The sequence below is a fragment of the Mobula hypostoma genome, chromosome 27 (assembly GCF_963921235.1).
Source record: "Mobula hypostoma chromosome 27, sMobHyp1.1, whole genome shotgun sequence".
Lineage (NCBI taxonomy): Eukaryota > Metazoa > Chordata > Chondrichthyes > Myliobatiformes > Myliobatidae > Mobula > Mobula hypostoma.
Window position 1 is genome coordinate 3405524 of NC_086123.1, and position 14420 is coordinate 3419943.

Genomic DNA, 14420 nt, shown 5'->3' on the forward strand with positions numbered 1-14420 from the left:
ATAGTTGCCATCACCGGTGATCCATTTTTTCCAAATTCACTCCTAAGAAATGGAAAGAAATAAACTTTAAACTCCAGCTCAAAGGAAGATCTCTCAATTGTTTCATGAATATATGTTGGGTTAGTATTCTTTGTGAGTACGTTGAGTTCCTGGTTAGAACTTGACTATGTGACCCAGTCTCAAGAGGCAACCAATGCATGTAAAGTTTAAGTCAGATCAGGCATCAAAATAATTGTGCTTCTCCACATTTGAATTAGCTGTGTAGCTTGGGTGTTCTTTTGTACCCAAGCAGACTGTTTTTCCAGATTTTGTATGCTAATGTTCTATTAGCTTGAATCAGAAGCTAAGCAACACCAAGTATTGCAAGGTCATTCTGATGACAACCTGACGAATGCATATGCAGTTAAAATCCTCAAACATCTCCATATCACTGTAAGTCACATACATCATCGATGTACTCTTCATGCTGACAATATTTACTGTGATTGAGGTCGGATTCATAATCTTTGACAAGTCGTGAGATAGGATTCTTTCTTTGGCAATAATTTAGTCTATTAGTCACATCGAAGTATTGAGTACAGGAGATGGGTTATTACGTTGAAGTTGTATAAGTCGTTGGTGAGGCTTAATTTGGAGTATTATGTGCAATTTTGGTCACTTATTTACAGGAAAGATGTAAATAAGTTTGAAAGAGTACAGAGAAAATTTACAAGGATATTGCCAAGACTGAAGGACCTGAGTCATATGGAAACGTTGAACAGGTTCGGACCTTACTCCTTGGAATGTAGAAGATTAAGAAGAGATTTGACAGAGGTATACAAAATTATGAGGGGTATAGAAAGGATAAATGCAAGCAGGCTTTTTCCACTAGGTTGGGAGGGACTACAACTAGAGGTCATGGGTTAAGGCTGAAAGGTGAAAAGTTTAATGGGAACGTGAGGGGAAGCAAGTTCACTCAGAGGATTGTGAGCGTGTGGAACAAGATGCCAGTGCAAGTGGTGCATGTGAGCTTGATTTCAACATTTAAGAGAAGTTTGGACAGGTACATGGATGGCAGGGGTATGGAGGGCTATGGTCTGGGTTCAGGTTAATGGGACTAGGCAGTTTAAATGGTTCAGCACAGATTAGATGGTGAGAGAGACTCCAATGATCCTCGTGGTGGTTTTTACTGTCCTCTGTAGGGTCTTGTGTTCCAATGCCTTGCACCACATGATGATGTAGCCAGACAGGATGGTCTTGGTGCTACACCTGTAGAAAGTTGTTAGAATGGGGCGGGGGGGCCTTGCATGCTTCAATTGCCTCAAGAAGTGTAGATACTGGTGTGCCTTCTTGACTAATGAAGAGGTATTGTGGGTCTAAGCTAGATCATCCATTATGTACACACCAAGGAACTTTGTGCTCTTCACTCTCTCCACAGCAGAGCTTTTGATGTGCAATGGGGAGTGGTTGGCCTGAGCCTCCCTGAAGTCCACAGTCATCTCTTTCGTCTTGTCCCGTTGAAGCTCACACTATTTGATAAGCCTATCTACATCCACTCTGTATGCCAACACATCCTTGCTGTTGATGAGGCCAACCACTGTAGTATTATCAGCAAACTTGATGTGATTTGAGCTGGATCTCGCTGTGCATTTGTGATTCAATAGTGTGCTGAGCATACAGCCCTATGGAGTACCAGTGCTCAGTGTGATGGAACTTAAGGTTTTGCTGCCCTTTCAGACTGGCTGGGGTCTTTCCATCAAGAAGTTGAAGATCCAGTTACAGAGAGGGGTGTTGAATCCCAACAAGCACAGTTTACCCACCAGCCTCTGAGGGACGATCATGGTAAATGTTGAGCTGAAGTCGATGAACAACAACCTGACGTATGAGGCATCATGAACTCGGTGGGACAGGATGGAGTGGAGGGCTGAGCTATGGCATCATCAGTGGACCAGTTTGGACAGTAGGCAAAGTGGAAAGGGTCCGGTGTCGCTGGAAGTTGGAACTTTATATGATCCGTTACCAGCTGCTCAAAACACTTCATGATTGTTGAGGTCAGTGCTGCTGGGCAGTAATCGTTCAGGCCATTTGCCGTCATTCTCTTGCCAGAATGACGGTGGCTGCCTTGAAGATAGTAGTGGACTGTTGCAAGGAGATGTCCGTTAAGACCTCGGTTAGTTGGGCCACATAATCCCTCAGCACCTAAGCTGGTATGTTGTCTGGTCCTGCAGCTTCGCATGGTTTATCCCTGATAATTTCTTCTCACCTTGGCTGTGGCCAGACAGGGAGCCTGTCCCTCAGGGGGAGAGGGGGCATTCCTCCATGTCACATCATTCATTACATTAAATCGTGCTTAGAAGGCATCCAGCCTATCAGGAAGGGAGGTGTTGCTGTCACTGACACGTAGGGTTGAGTTGTAATCTGTTATGATTTGTATACTTTGCCTCATGAGCTGCGTGTCCCGGGTGTCATAAAAGTGCCTGTGAATTTCCTGTGTGTACTCTCACTTTGCCTTCATTTGATTTCATGTCACCCTGGGAGGAAACCAGCATACAGTATATTTCAGGGAAATCAACAAGGGAACAGGAAGAGTCTAGAAAGGTGCCTGAGCCCTTGCATCCATCTTTTACATCTGGTCTGATCTAGATCAGTGAACAACCTACTTATAAAATGGTATGGTCTTTTTCTTTTGTGTAGTTGGAAATATGGCTGGTGACACTATTCTTTAGGTTTATTTGTTTTCATGCACCATCAGACGTTGAAGTATGAATGTTGAGCTCAAAAATGGATAGACTTTACTGATTGTGATTTGTGCTGAAATCCATCATAAATTGGTTCAGTATTCTGAAGTGTGTGTGCTAAATGATTCTTATGAAACAGTAATTTCTATTGGCATTTCTCCTTCTATTTATGAGCAATTGGAATTCATTTCTGTCTGCAGGTCTCTGCCTAATAAGCACCTCCCTTCAGCATAAGACAACCTTATAGGCACATACCTTATAAAGGTCTGGTTATGACATGCAACGGAAATGCTTCCTTTCGGCCTTGAGGCAGCTCCAAGATGAACTTTGTGAGATAGAGCAAGAACAAAAGTTTTTCACTCAGTAGAGGTGCACAGTTCTTATTTAAGCAAGTTTTTGGCAAAGCCCTTGCATGAGAATTTGGACTAAAGATGGGTAATAATCACCAAGCCTTTTCTACAACAATTAGTCTTGAACATCAAACTGCTGGCGCATCTTGCTGTTTAACTGAGACCTTCCATGTTGAGAGCAGATGTCTGTTTTATAGCTGGTGTAGAAATTTTGTTGTTTAGGATAAGTTAAGTTTATAAAAAGAGGTTTTCTATCATATGTTTACTGCCCATATTGCATGATTTGTTTTCACACATTAAGTGTATGTTGGTTTTGTTGTGTGGGATTTTTGTTTAAATAGATTCCATCGTGTTCTTTGTTTAGTAGCTGCCTACAAGAAGAATATCAAGGTTACAGTGACAATGAAAAGTATTCACCCTTTGGAAATTTTCATGTTTTATTGTTTTACAACATTGAATCACAGTGGATTTAATGTGGCCTTTTTTTGATGCTAATTGAAAAAGATTCTTTCATGTAAAAGTGAAAGCAGATCTCTGCAAAGTGATCTAAATTAATTACAGATATAAAACACAAAATAATTATAGAATAAAGTATTCACCCCCTCCAACTCATTATTTAGTAGATACACCTTTGTCAGCAATGGGACCTTTGAGTCTGTGTGGATAGGTCTCTATTAGCTTTTCACACCTGGACACTACAATTTTTCCCCATTCTTCTTTACAAATTGCTCAAGCTCTGTCAGACTGCATGGGGATTTTGAGTGAACAGCCCTTTTCAAGTCCAGCCACAAATTCTTAATCGGATTGAGGTCTGGACTCAGACTTGGCCACTTCAGGACATTAACTTTGTTGTTTTTAAGCCATTCCTGTGTAGCTTTGGCTTTATGCCTGTGGTCATTGTCTTGCTGGAAAACAGATCTTTTCCCAAATTGCAGTTCTCTTGCAGACTGCATCAGGTTTTCCTCCAGGATTTCCCTGTATCTTGCTGCATTTATTTTACTCTCTATCTTCACAAGTCTTCCAGGGCCTGCTGTAGTGAAGTATCCCCACAGCATGATGCTGACACCACCATTCTTCACAGGAGGGATGGTGTGTTTTTCATGATGTGCAGTGTTTGGCTAACGCGAAACATAGCCTTTAGTCTGATGGCCAAAAAGCTCAGTTTTAGTTTCATCAGACTGTAGAACCTTCTTCCACTTGACTTCTGAGTCTCCCATATGCTTTCTGGCAAATTCTAGCCAAGATTTCATGTGAGTTTTTTCAACAGTGGCTTTCTCTTTGCCACTCTCCCATGAAGCTGTGACTGGTGAAGCACCTGGGTAACAGTTGTTGTATGCACAGTCTCTCCCATCTCAGCCACTGAAGCTTGTAATTCCTCCAGAGTTGTCATAGGTCTCTTGGTGGCCTCCCTCACTAGTCCTCTTCTTGCACAGTCACTCAGTTTTTGAAGATGGCCTGCTCTAGGCAGATTTACAGCTGTGCCATATTCTTTCCATTTCTTGATGATTGACTTAACTGTATCCCAAGAGATATTCAGTGTCCTGGAAATATTCTTGTATCCATCTCCCGCCTTGTGCTTTTCAATAACCTTTTTGCAGAGTTTCTCATTCTTTTGTCTTCATGGTGTAGTTTTTGCCAGGGTACTGGCTCACCAGCAGTTGGACCTTCCAGATACAGGTGTATTTTTACTACAATCAATTCAAACACCTTGACTGCACACGGATACTTTATACTTTAGATGATCTCCATTTAACTAATTATGTGACTTCTTAAACCAATGGCTGCACCTGTGATGATTTGATGCTATTAAAGGAGGTGAGTAGTTCTGCAATCAATTATTTTGTGTTTTATATTTGTAATTAATTTGGATCACTTCATAGAGATCAAATTTCACTTTGACACAGAAGAGTCTTTTTGTGTTGATCAGTGTCAAATAAGCCAAAATAAATCCACTGTTATTCAATGTTGTAAAACACTAAAACATGAAAATTTCCAAGAGGGTGGGGGTGAATACTTTTTTTTATAGGCACTGTATGTACATACTTTGTGAATAAATGTAATTTGAACTTTGAGGAGAGCTTTTTGCAGGAAACAAATTTCTGTCTAATCTAATCAACCACCTCCTCTCTCCCCACTCCTGGACTTGTCTTTGCTGCAGCAAAGTTCTTAAGCTGATCGTGATATATGGTTTCCTTCACTTGGAGCACTGTCAGCAGTCAGTGGTGACATGAAAATGAGGAGACAGGGTTGGTAGATTGAAATAATTCAGTTTTGTGTGGGCTGGTCTGTTTATAGATCATTGCTGATAATGTGAATCGGAGTTTAATTTTGAAGTAACATTCCCAAAATATTCAAAATGTTTTTATATTCCTGCCAATAAAGTAGCAGTAATGTGGATGGGCTTCCTCATTATCTAATGTTATGATTTGACTCTTCTCAGAGCCTGAAGCGTAGCCTTGAGCAGGCACGTGTAGAGGTATCTCAGGAGGATGACAAAGCACTCCAGCTGCTACAGGAAATCCAGGAGCAGAGTCACAGAATGCAGGAAATTAAAGAACAGGTAACTGCCGCATATAAGTGGAACTGAATGAAATTGTCCTTCCCCCAGGTGGGGTGACACTTTACTTGCAAGTCTGAAACGCGGTGCACGTTGGGGAACGAGTTACTCAAGCACCTTCACTCAGACCTCTGCAAAAAGGCAGGATTTCCTACTGACTACCTATTTCAATTCGACCTCCCATTCCCATTCTGATATTCCTGCCCATAGCCTCTTCTGCTGCCATGATAATGCCAAACTCAGGTTGGAGGAGCAACTTCCCATATTCTGTCTGGATAGCCTCCAGTCTTAAGGCATGAATGTCGATTTCTCCAACTATCAGTAATTTCTCCCCTCCCATCTTCTCTTTTTCTATCCCTAATTCTGGTTACCTCTTCACCCCTTCTTTTCTCCTCACCTGCCCATTACCTCCTTCTGGTTTCCATCCTTCCCTTTCCTATTAGATTACTTCTTTTTTCAGCCCTTTACCATTTACACCCAGCTTCTTATTTCAACTCCCTTCCCCCATCCACCATCTTTCTTTTTACCTGGTCTCACCTATCACCTGCTAGTTTGCACTGCTGCTGCTCCTCAACCCGCCGCCCCCCCCACCTTTCCAGCCCTGATTAAGGGTCTGGGCCTGAAACATTGACTGTTTATACCCCTTCTCTGATGCTGCCTGACTTGCTGAGTTCCTCCAGCACTTTGTGTGTTGCTCATGATTACCAGCATCTGCAACGTCTCTTGTGTTTATGACTTTGATACGGTAAACTGTTCTTTCAGCCCTACTAAATATTACTGAATATAAGCATCGATACCTTGTAATCTTCAGCAAGTTTAGAGCTTTTAATGTGAACAATTCTGTTTTGGTGTTCACTTTCACTTTGTCAGCTGATTTCACTGCAGTCTTATTTTTAGGCTTGCTTGACAGTATCAATATATAACTGTTTGTTCTTGTGTTTGCTATCTCTGATCTTTCTGCAATTGAAGTGAGAATGTGTCTAAAAGCTTTCTTATTTCCTTAAAAGCTTTACATCTAGGTATATATTTGAAAAGGAAATAAACAGCCTAAATCACAAAATGGATTTTGAAAGCCACGACATTTGCCTCAGTAACTGACACTCTGTTCACCAGTTTGGCATTTTGGATGGTTGCTTTTTGGTTTGTAGAGTAATATACGTGCAAATTTCAACATTCTTCTGCAAAATCCATCCTTGTTGAGATGGCTTTAGCACTGTTACATTATTCTTACCAGGATCCCGTTTAATTGAGTGTTCTCTTTAATCTTTTCCTTCTTTTGATTCCTGCCGTCTTATAACTCTCCTAAGTATCTGTGTAATACTATCCATGATTTTCCATTTCTTTCATTTCTGGCATTTGTGTCCTCAGCTGCCAAGGCCAAAGATCTGAAACTACTTTTCTAAATCTATCCATCTCTTTACATCTCTTTCTTTCTTTAAAATACTCTTAAATAGTATTTCTTTGTCCTGGCATTTTTTGTTATCAACTTTAATAACTTCTTATGTGATTCATTGTCAGATTTTGTTTGCCAATATTCCTGTTTTGAGCTTCAGGAATTTTATTGCATTACAGGTGTAACACAAGTACACATCATTACCATTGTTTTATAGCAGCATTATAAAGTAAATCTGTTGACTGACACAACTACACAATACAAACGTTTCTGTTAAAGTCATTAGTCCCTTTGTACATTGACGTTGAGGCCTTTTGTTGATCGGTGTCGACTATGGATGTTGCATCCCAGCTGTCTCTGTGAGTCTATGTGATAAGCAGGCCAGGGCAGTGTGATATGGAGAGCAAACTGGTGCCCGTGCAGCTGATGAATCCAAAGGAACAGCAGAGACCCATACAATTTGGCACCAGCGGTGTCGCAGGAGTTGCCAGTCAGTGTTAAATTCAATGTAGGACTGCCTTATCCACTCCAGCTCCAGAATTTTCCGGCAGGGTTTACTCCCAAAGCCTTTCCCAAGATGGGTCAAGCTGCAAGGCAGTGGAGGTTTGAGATCGGAGTTTTCCTTCTCCTAGTTGAACTGCTCGCCATGGCTGACAAGCCCCATCTACCTGAAGCACCTGGGTTTAAGACACCAGTAACCCCCTTTTGCCCCTTCTCCTATTCATAGAAGTGGTTCTGCCAAGCTTATTAGTGAAGGCCAGGAGCTGGATTTGTTGTCAGAGGCTATCTGAGACACATGTTATTGGGAGCATTTAATCGTTAGTGGGAGTTTATCTGCACTACCATCCCCGGCTATAACAACCTTGAGGAACCTATGTATTGCTATAGCAATGCAAAATGCATGCAAGGAAATTCAGCACTGAGGAGAAAAGTTAGCCTGGGCATACATTTAAGTATGAAGATGTTACTGGTCAATATGCAGAATAATTACAGGGGAAAAATGTTATAGATCTGGAAAAGTGCTTTAATATTAAATTTTGCGATTGGTCACCTTCCAATTGATTGTTAAAAACATTGCATAAATATGTGAAACAATTAATTCATGGGTAAATATGTCCATATTTTGGATAAAAAATCATAGATGATAAATAGAAGTTTAGATTCCATGTTCATTCAAGCTTCACCATTACTTCTTGATCCCTTCATGATTTTACATGCAACTTTTTGGACATCAAATTTCAGGATAAAAAACATAATGTTTGGAAGACTAAGATCATCATCTTGCTCCCTGCGTCCCTGCATCTTACTGCTGATTCCATTCTCATCTTGCCACCTTGTCACTGTATTTCATCCTGAACTGAAGTTCAAGTTCACATCCTAGTCATAGTGTCAAAGAACACTACAACACAGAAACAGGCCTTTTGGCCCATCTAGCTCATGCCAAACTATTATTCTGCCTAGTCCCATTGACCTGCACCTGGGACAGTCTTCCATACCCATCCCATCCATGTATTTATCCAAACTTCTCTTGTGTTGAAATTGAACCCACATCTACCACTTCCACTTCCGCTGGCAACATGTTCCACATTCTCACTACTCTTTGAGTGATGAAGATCTTCCTCATATTCCCCTTAAACGTTTCACGTTTTACCCATAATTTCTAACTCTAGTCTCACACAACCTGAGTGGAAGAGCCCTGCTTGTGTTTAACCTATCTATACCCCTCATAATTTTGTATTCTTCTATCAAATCTCCCCTCATTCTTCTCCGCTGCAGGGAATAAAGTACTAACTTATTCAACCTTTCCATATAACTCAGGTCCTCAAGTCCCTGCAACATCCTTGTAAACTTTCTCTGCACTCTTTCAATTGTATGGATATATTTCCCGTAGGCAGGTGACCAGAACTGCACACAATACCTCAAGTTAGTCCCACCAATATCTTATATAACTTCAATGTAACATTTCAACTCTTGTACTCAATACTTTGAGTTATAAATGCCATTGTGGCAAAAGCTCTCTTTACAATCCTATCTACCTGTTTCGTCACTTTCATGGAATTATAAACCTGTATTTCCAGATCCCTCTGTTCTACTGCACTCCGCAGTGCCCTACCACTTACCGTGTAATTCCTACCCTGATTTGTCCACCGTGCAACAGCTCACACTTGTCTGCATTAAATTCCACCTGTTAGTTTTCGGCCCATTTTTCCAATAGATCCGGCTGCAAGTCTTGATGGCCTTCCTTGCTGTCCACTACACCCCCAGCCTTGGTGTTATCTGCCAATCTGCTGATCCGGTTTACGACATTTTCTTCCAGATTGTTAATATAGATGACAAACAACAATGGACTCAGCATAAATGATCCCTGAGGCACACCACTATCACAGACCTCTAGTCAGAGAGGCAACCATCTACTATCACTCTCTGGCTTCTCCTACAAAGCCAATGTCTAATCCAATTCACTTACTCATCTTGGGTGCAAAGCAATTGAACCTTCTTGATCAACCCTCCATGCGGAACCTTGTCAAAGGCCTTGCTAAAGTCAAGGTAGACAACATCCACTGCCTTTCCTTCATCAACTTTCCTGGTAACTCTCTTGAAAGGCTGTCGAGAGTGGTTAGATATGAACTGCTGTGCACAAAACCATGTTGACCATCCCTAATCAGTCCTTGCCTCTCCAAATACTTACATATCTGGTCCCTCAGAATATCTAATAACTTACCTACTACTGATGTAAGGCTAGAGGCAGGTTCGATTTTGTCATTTAAAAAAAAAATTGAATAGGTATATGGAAAGGAAAGGAATGGAGGGTTATGGGCTGAGTGCAGGTATATGGGACTAGGTGAGAGTAAGCGTTCGGCACAGACTAGAAGGGCCAAGATGGCCTGTTTCCGTGTTGTAAGTGTTATATGATTATAATCTATGATTTCCTGGCTTATTCTTAGTCTTTCTTATCTTGAAACTAATGGCATTATGATCATTAAATCCAAAGTGTTCCCCTACACACACTTCTGTCAGAAATTGCCTCTTTCCTTAATAGGAGATCCAGTATTGCACACTCTCTAGTTGGGACCTCTATATATTGATTAAACTTTTCTGAACACATTTGACAAAACTATCCCATCCAACCCTTTTACAGTGTGGGAGTCAATATGTGGAAAGTTGAAATCGCAATCTTATGTTTCTTGGAACAGTCTGATCTCTCTATAAATTTGCTTCTCTCAATCGTGCTGACTATTGAGTGGTCTGTAATATAATCCCATTGACATGGTTGTCCCTTTGTTATTCTTCTGTTGCACCTATATAGCCTCAGTAGGCAAGTTCTTGAGTCTATCCTGTCTGAGCACTGTTATGATATTTTCCCTGACTAGCAATGGCACCCCTACCCCTTTAATCCCTCCAACTCTGTTGGTTGAGGTTGACCGTGGATGTAGTATTCCAGCTATCTACGTTGTTTGTGTGGTGCCGGATGTGGCTGACTAGACCAATGCAAGTATGGCAGTCTCTGTTGCAAAGGTCACATCTATAAGTGATATCAGCTCTGCTGGAGCTGCAACATGCCTTCCTATGGGCCCATTTCTCGTCTGCTGCTTTCAGAAATTTTTCTTCTCCTGAATTAACTTGTTACTTCAGGATGCTTCTCCACCAGGTGCATTTGGCTCCAAGTTCCTCCCAGGACTCAATGTTGATGTCCAGTGCTAACATGTCCCGCTTGCAGACATCCTTGTAGCACAGTTGCAGGCAGCCAATGGTTCTCCTGCCTGAAGCCATCTCACCATAGTGGATATCTCTTGAGATGTGGCTATCCTATGAGGCAGACATGGCCCAGCGAGCATAGCCTATACTGCCTGAGCAGAATGTATATGCTACAGAGACTAGCCTGAAAGAGAACCTCAGCATTGGGTACTCTGTCTCTCCAGAAGATGCCCAAGGTGCGATGAAGGCACCTTAAATAGAGGGTATTGAGGCTTCTCTTCTGCTTAGTGCATATCGTCCAGGTTTCACAAACGTACAACAGTCTGCTGGTGACACAAGCATCATACACTGCCATCTTTCTTTTGACTGAAGGATTGGAGTAATTCCAGATTTGTTTGGTGAGGCAGGCAACAGTTATTGCAGCCTTCCCAAGGTGCTTATCGATTCCTGCATCTGAGAGGTTGTCACGGACTGTATGTGAACTGATAAACATCATCCATTTTGTAGTTATCAGTAGTAATGACTGGTACTGCCTCCACATCTTGTCCCAAGATTTTTTTTTGTCTTTTTCAGGCTGATAGTCTGATCAAGTTCCTTGCAGGCCTGGGAGAAGTGATCCCTCAAGCTCTGTTGGTGCTGTGGAGTGTGAATGGCAACTGTTGCATCATCAGCAAACAGCGTGTCTCTGAGCATAGCCTTGTGCACTTTGGTTTTGGCTCTCCGGCAGGTGAGGTTTAAAGAGCCTGTCATCTGATCATGTGGAGGGAGATCTCCTCTATTGCACACAGCTCGAACCACATCAAGTTCGCGATGACACGACCGTGGTGGGTCTCATCAGCAAGAACGATGAGTCAGCATACAGAGAGGAGGTGCAGCAGCTAACGGACTGGTGCAGAGCCAACAACCTGTCTCTGAATGTGAACAGAAGAAAAGAGATGGTTGTCGACTTCAGGAGGACACGGAACGACACTCTCCGCTGAACATCGACGACTCCTCCATAGAGATCGTTAAGATCACCAAATTTCTTGGTGTTCACCTGGCAGAGAATCTCATCTGGTCCCTCAACACCAGCTCCATAGCAAAGAAAGCCCAGTAGCGTCTCTACTTTCTGCGAAGGCTGAGAAAAGTCCATCTCCCACCTCCCATCCTCACCACATTCTACAGAGGTTGTATTGAGAGCATCCTGAGCAGCTGCATCACTGCCTGGTTCGGAAATTGCACCATCTCGGATCGCAAGACCCTGCAGCGAATAGTGAGGTCAGCTGAGAAGATCATCGGGGTCTCTCTTCCCGCCATTACAGACATTTACACCACACGCTGCACCCGTAAAGGCAACAGCATTATGAAGGACCCCACACACCCCTCATACAAACTCTCCTCCCTCCTGCCATCTGGCAAAAGGCACCGAAGTATTCGGGCTCTCACGACCAGACTATGTAACAGTTTCTACCCCCAAGCCATCAGACTCCTCAATACCCAGAGCCTGGACTGACACCAACCTATTGCCCTCTACTGTGCCTATTGTCTTGTTTATTATTTATTGTAATGCCTGCACTGTTTTGTGCACTTTATGCCGTCCTGGGTAGGTCTGTAGTCTAATGTAGTTTTTGTGTTGTTTTACGTAGTTCAGTGTGGTTTTTGTATTGTTTCATGTAGCACCATGGTCCTGAAAAATGTTGTCTCGTTTTTACTGTGTACTGTACCAGCAGTTATGGTCGAAATGACAATAAAAAGTTACTTGACTTGACTTGAAATGCATGCCTCAGGGGAAGGGCAGAGATGATCCCAAAGAGTGTAGGGGGCGAGAGAACAGCCTTACTTGTCAAAAGGCTCCAAAGAGCTGCCGTTGTATTGCACAGTTCCCTTCATGTTGTTATGGAAGGATTTGATCACGCTTTTAGGCTTGGCGGTTAGCCTATCTGAGGATCTGAAAACACCTGTCTCTGCTGACTATGTCAAATGCCTTGTTGAGATCATTAAGCACAGCATAGAGCAGCTTGTTTCGTTCTCTGCATTTGTCCTGCAAGGTGGCGGAGAGAGAAAATTATGCCCACCTTCTAGCACAGAAGCCACTCTGTGACTCTAGGTAAACACATTCAGCTAACTTCTGTAGATGGACCAAGAAGACTTGGTTAAAACTTTGCCAGCAATACTCAAGGGTAAATGCCCCTGTAGTTGTTACAGTTGTTTACCTCTCTATTTTTGTAGAGGGTAATGATCTTGGCGTCAACATATCCTGTGGTACAGCTCCTTTCTGCCAGCACTGACAGAGGACTTCATGCAACAGATGCCATAGGGTGGTCATGCAATACTTGATCAGGTCTAGGGAAAGTCCTATCATTGCCTATCGAGGCCTTGCTGATCTCTAAGGTCAGCTCTGCATCCAGCTCTTCCACTGTTGGCAGGCACTCTATGGCATCCAGGGCTGAAGTGATGACAGTGTTCACTCTGGAGTAAAAGCTAGAGTAATGTTCTACTCAGCTCTCCATCTGTTTGCCTCTGTTACTTCCCCAATGCTGGATTTGAGGGGAGCCATCTTGCTCTGAGAGGAGCCAAAGGCTTTCTTGATGCCATATCCTTGATACTGCAGTTGATGAAGGAGAAACTAGAATCAGATGTTACAGTGGAGTAAAGGGAATTACAGGGACATGAGAGAGGAGCTGGCCAAAGTTAATCAGAAGGGGAACACTAGCAGGGATAGTGACAGAACATCAATGGTTGGTGTTTTGAGGGAAAATTTGCAAGGTACAGGAAAGATGCATCCCAAAGATGTAGAAGTATTCTAAAGGGACAATGAGGCAACCATGGCTGACAAGGGAAGTCAAAGGTGGCATAAAAACTAAAGACAGGGCATATAATATAGCAAGAATTAGTGGGAAGGTAGAGGATTGGGGTGTTTTTAAAAACCACCAGAAAACAACTAAAAAAGCCATAAAGTGAGAAAAGATGAAATATGAAAGTAAAGTAGACAATAATATAAAAGAGGTTACCAACAGTTTTTTTCAGATATATGTAAAGTAAAAGACGCAAGTAGATATCGGAAGGTTACGCTGGAGAGGTAGTAATGGGGGACAAAGAAGTGGAGCTGAACTGAATAAATATTTTGTCTCAGTCTTCACTGTGAAAGACACTAGCAGAATGCTAGAAATACAAGAGTGTCAAGGGGCAGAAGAGAGTGTCATTGCTATTGCTAAGGAGAAGGCGCTTGAGAAGCTGAAAAGTCTGAAAGTAGATAAGTCATCTGGACCAGATGGACTACACCCCAGGGTTCTGAAGAGGCAGCTGAAGAGATTGTGGAGGCATTAGTAATGATCTTTCAAGAATCATTAAATTCTGGAATGGTTCCGGAGGAGTGGGAAATTGCAAATGTCACTTTACTCTGTAAGAAGGGAGGGAGGCAGAAGAAAGGAAATTATAGGCTACTTAGCTTGACTTCAGTGGTTGGAAAGATGTTGGAGTCTATTATTGAAGATGAGGATTCGGAGTAGTTGGAGGCACATGATTTTAAAAAAGAGGCCAAAGTCAGCATAGTTTTCTTAAGCAGAAATCTTAACTGTCTTAATTTTGGAATGATGATCACCTAGCTTTTCAGTATGGTTTGGGATTGGGGTTCCCAGTTGCAGGGACAAGTAATTATGGAGGCAAATGGAATGGGGTGTAAAAGTAGAGAAGGTTTGTAATTGCACAGGTGTTGGTGAGAACACAGC

General features: G+C 42.3%; 1 protein-coding gene across 7 annotated transcripts in view; it reads left to right on the forward strand.

The window, feature by feature from the left end:
* cita (citron rho-interacting serine/threonine kinase a) overlaps positions 1 to 14420 on the forward strand; it is a 228091-nt gene that overhangs the window by 110472 nt on the left and 103199 nt on the right. For all 7 annotated transcript variants that reach the window (XM_063034066.1, XM_063034067.1, XM_063034065.1 and 4 more), the window contains exon 13: positions 5508 to 5627. In XM_063034066.1, the coding sequence (XP_062890136.1) occupies positions 5508 to 5627 (120 nt within the window). The remainder of the gene's footprint in view (positions 1 to 5507; positions 5628 to 14420) is intronic.